Source organism: Adiantum capillus-veneris, chromosome 17, assembly GCF_014529385.1.
Source record: "Adiantum capillus-veneris isolate H3 chromosome 17, ASM1452938v2, whole genome shotgun sequence".
NCBI classification, from domain to species: domain Eukaryota; kingdom Viridiplantae; phylum Streptophyta; class Polypodiopsida; order Polypodiales; family Pteridaceae; genus Adiantum; species Adiantum capillus-veneris.
In genome coordinates, this window is record NC_140947.1 from 25762890 (window position 1) to 25767134 (window position 4245).

A 4245-nucleotide genomic window follows, 5' to 3' on the forward strand; every position below is an offset into this window, starting at 1 on the left:
ATGGCACAAATGTTGTAGATGGCTGAAGAATGCTACCAAGCAGATGATTATGTAATGGTCAAATAGCGGCTATTGATAATTGTTGCAAACATACCCACTTGATTCAAACCAAATGATATATGCTACGAGAAGTGATATGTTTACTTGTGATGTTTTTTATATTAATCTATGTGTATTGTGAGGTATAGCCTATCCTTGATTTTTTTGTGCAGGAGGGAGTCTCACTCGTTGTACCAAACGATACATGAAATCTAAGATAACAACGAGGCATTATGGAAGAATAAAGAGGAAAGTTAGAAGAAGCTAAGTCCTTCCAGCTACAAGGAGCTCTATGTTTTGGTATACAAGAATGGCATGACATGTTGTCGATTCCAATGCATCAAACAAGTGTGGTGAAAAGCTAGCGAGATCTTTCCAAGATGAAAAAAGAGTAATTTTCATGCCCTAGTCTACTTTCTAACAACTACTTGTCGAGTGCAGAATTCAAAAGATTTTATTTATTCAGCATGACGCATGAAAAGTCAAACCTCTGAAGGTGGGGGAAGAGAAGAGGGCAGGGCTAGCAGCTACATTGGACATGGAAGACCAGGACCCAGAGCTCACGTCGAAGAGCACAACCTCAATTGAGAGCTCATTATCAGACGCGCTTCCCGTGTCCACGTAGGGCGTGAAGTAGACGTGATCGGAGAGTGGATCCGAGTATGTTGTGTAGAAGCAGTGCGCCGGGTGTTGCTGCCTGCTGCACAACCTCATGGACAGAGAGTCCGGCATGAAGCTCGCCTCCTTCCATAGCTGCTTCCTCGGATCCGCCAACTCTACTACCCCTATCCTCAGCGGATTCCTCCTCTGAAAATCGCCCTGCTCTTGGAAATTCCCCTCCACAAACAGCCTACCTTTGATGACATGCAGCGTCAGAAACCTCGCATCCCATATGCGCGGCTCCTTGGGCAGCTCTATGCTGCCCCATGTAGCCGTCTCCTCTGTCGTTGCTGTTGCAGCTTCTGCTTGCGATGGTTTGAACGTGAGGATGCAGTTTCCCCACAGCATGAAGAAGGCTTCCTTCCACCATACCAAGCTTGAAGTGCAGCGGGGGATGAGGGTGGGGTTACGGAGGTGGGGCAGAGGGGGGAGTGGTGTCCATGAGGATGAGACAGAGCTGTAGATTTCTGCGACGAAGGGGGTAGTGAGAATTAAAGGAGAGTTGAGGGGGGTGCCGAGGGCGAGGAGGAAGAAGTGGCCGGCAGGGGAGGTGGTTGAGAGGGCGGCGGACAGTGGGGTGTTGATGTGGGGAGGAGGGGGAAGGGGGGTGGAGGCGTGGGTGAGGGGCTGGAAGAGCGAGAGGAAGGTGCCAGAGGAGGAGGAGCGGCAGAGGAGGAGGCCCAGCGGGGAGGCGGCGAGCGGGCGGGAGGCGGGAGGCAGCAGCGCGGGAAGGCAGAGGTGGGTGGGGAGGTGCAAGGCGGAGAGGCCCTCATCACCATGGTTATGGTAATTGAGGAGCAGGCAGAGCGAGTGGTGAGGTGAGGTGGCGTGCGCTCTTGCGGCCCATTGCCTGGCAAAGTGCGTGCAGCTGAGGATGCGCCTCCATTGCTTGGACACCACCCGCGCCTGCACCACCCAGGGGCTCGGCACGTGGGACAGCACCACCCTCATCACATCCTCCGGCAGCCCCTCTAGTATTGCTACAGCTGACGACTCCATCGCCAACCCCTCTCTCTCTCTCTCACACACACACACACACACACACTCTCCTGGGACCTGAGTCCTCCTCAAAACGCCTTCCGACGAAAGGGCAGGTGACGAAATGAACAACATGATGGACACATTCTTGTTCTTAACTGAGTGTTTCGTATGTTGACGTTGTCCTACACGCAAAAAACACGCATAGCCTAAGATGGTAAGCGCACGACATATGTCGATCCAAATCCCACTTTTGACCCGTCAACCTCGCATTTGACCCAAGTAAGTTACCCAACGTGCTCGCAAAGGCCCAGTAGGCGGCTCACTTTTCTCTGTTTATTTATGCCAAGGTCTTCTATGGACTAAGAGCCAAGTCGTGCCAGGGCTAGTAGGGACTGCTAGGGGTAATACAAACCGAGTCGCACCTGCAAGGTAGAAGCGAGGGTGAAAATTGGAAGGAGAGAATATCGCTGAAAAGGGTAGAGAGCTGTGAAAGTTTCATTGGCCATGCAAAGAGAGAATAGCACTGCTGTCATCTCGGTCAGAAAAATAGCTTAATCCTGCTGAAACGAAGGCGTTAAGGGAAAGCTAGCAGGGCTTCGAGAAAGCAGCAAACATCCCGTTTTTGGAATTCCTTCCCCCTGCATCCTTGGGCATGACCCAGCTCTAACTTTGTAGACTATTCAGTTATTAGTGTTCGCTCCAATTATCAATACCCATTTTGATTGCCTACATCCGGTTCTGGATGCGATTCTTTGGTTTAGAGAGTGGTGTAAGGGCGTGTCCCCAAGGGCTTAGTTCCACTCTAACTTGTCTACGTCAACGAACATTGCCTGGCTTGCCCAACTCTGGCGATTTTGGCAAAGTTGGGAAACCCCATCTTCTACCACCGCTCTTTGAAACACATGTTGATTCACATCAGCGAATGTTGCTTGCATTAAATGATGTCGAGTCAAGGTTGCTAATGAGAGGCGGAGGTTCTACCTAAACCAATGCGAAACTACCCTAACTACCTTCTTACTAGAGTTTCCATTGTGCACCTATTGAATTGGCTTTCAAACATGTTAGAAAATCTATCTATACTATACATAATGCTTACTATACATAATGCAGCTTAAAATTTTCTAAGAAGGAGAGGGCATCCGCACGCATGTAGCGCTCTTGTTCATTTCAAAGAAAGCCTTAAGAAACTTTTGGTTTGAAATGCAAAAGTGAAGGGTTTTGGTTTGAAATGCAAAAGTGAAGGGTAAGTGCTAAGTACTAATACCTACTAGTATGTGACCCGCGCGTTGTTACGACGACAAAAACATGGCAGTTGGATCCTGTCTCTCTCTCTCTCTCATATGTGTGAGGAGAATGAAACTGTAGTCCTTAGAATCACTCTAAGAAGAAAACCCATGTACACTCGTTACCTTGAGCACCTATTTGCTACTACCAGGGGCTCCCATGGCAGCAGGCGATGCTTGTCTCCTATTCACCACCACTTCACAATCAAGTTACTGCTACTAAACATCGCTGCACCACCACTTGGCCTATCGCACCTATGTGTGATCACCACCAACTACCCTGGTCTAGGTTTTGGTCCTGGCCCTAGTAACCCACCTCACTCTTTCTCTTTCTCTGTCTACTTGCTAGTGGGAGCTCTGTGTGTGTGTGTGTGTGTGACACATACAGTGACGGTCACACACACACACACACATATAGAGTGTGTGTGAATGTGTGTATACACACACATGCAAACTGTCAAACACACAATTTTTTTTGGCTATATAGTCTGTTCGTTGTTGAAAAAGGTTGGATTTGTGTAGTCTACCGGGTGTCTCTCTCTCTCTCTCACTCTCTCTCTCTCTCTCTCACACACACACACACACACAGACACACACAGACACACACACACACACACATATTCATAATGGCCTTCTCATATGAGACATATGCATATCTTCATTACATGATTTACATGCACATACTCTTATACGACAAATACTTTCGACACGTTTTATTTTTTTGATATTGTTACACACACCCATGCATATGGACTCCCTTTTTCAACTCCTATTAACATTCTTATATTCACACTTTCATTCTTAAGTTAATTTGAGTTAAACTAAAGATAGGAGGTCTTTATCTTTACACGACCATCTTTAGATAATCTTAAGAAAATAGTTCTTTTTCTCTCTTCTCCTCATGTTATCCTTTGTTAATGACGCTTAATGCTTCTCCGCCTAAACTTTTCTAATATGAGGACTTAGTAACATACACCTCACCTTTTACTTCTATAATTAGCTGCTCACAGCGTTCTGCTTTGAAAGCTCCTTGGAGTTTTCTCTCTAGGAGTTGAGGCATCGTTTCATTCTGTGTATATTCTTAAAACACCCTTACGTCCCATAGTGTGCACGAACTATCTACAGAAGCCTCCCCTTCTGCCTGCATAGCTTGTTCCCTATCAATTCTTATGCGACAATCCCTATCTGATAGATCGCATAAAATTCGTGCATTTTTAATCCAAGAAGAATTGCAAGGCTTTGTGCTATACGGAGAATTGTAAGGCTTGGTGACAGGCAAAGC

At 47.1% G+C, this 4245-nt stretch overlaps 1 protein-coding gene across 1 annotated transcript; it reads right to left on the reverse strand.

The window, feature by feature from the left end:
• Nucleotides 1-475: 475 nt before the first annotated feature.
• Nucleotides 476-1804, reverse strand: LOC147436945 (uncharacterized). Its single transcript, XM_086485805.1, has one exon. It carries the CDS (start codon nucleotides 1696-1698, stop codon nucleotides 502-504), a length of 1197 nt encoding a protein of 398 aa, XP_086341931.1. The 5' UTR covers nucleotides 1699-1804; the 3' UTR covers nucleotides 476-501.
• Nucleotides 1805-4245: the final 2441 nt, after the last annotated feature.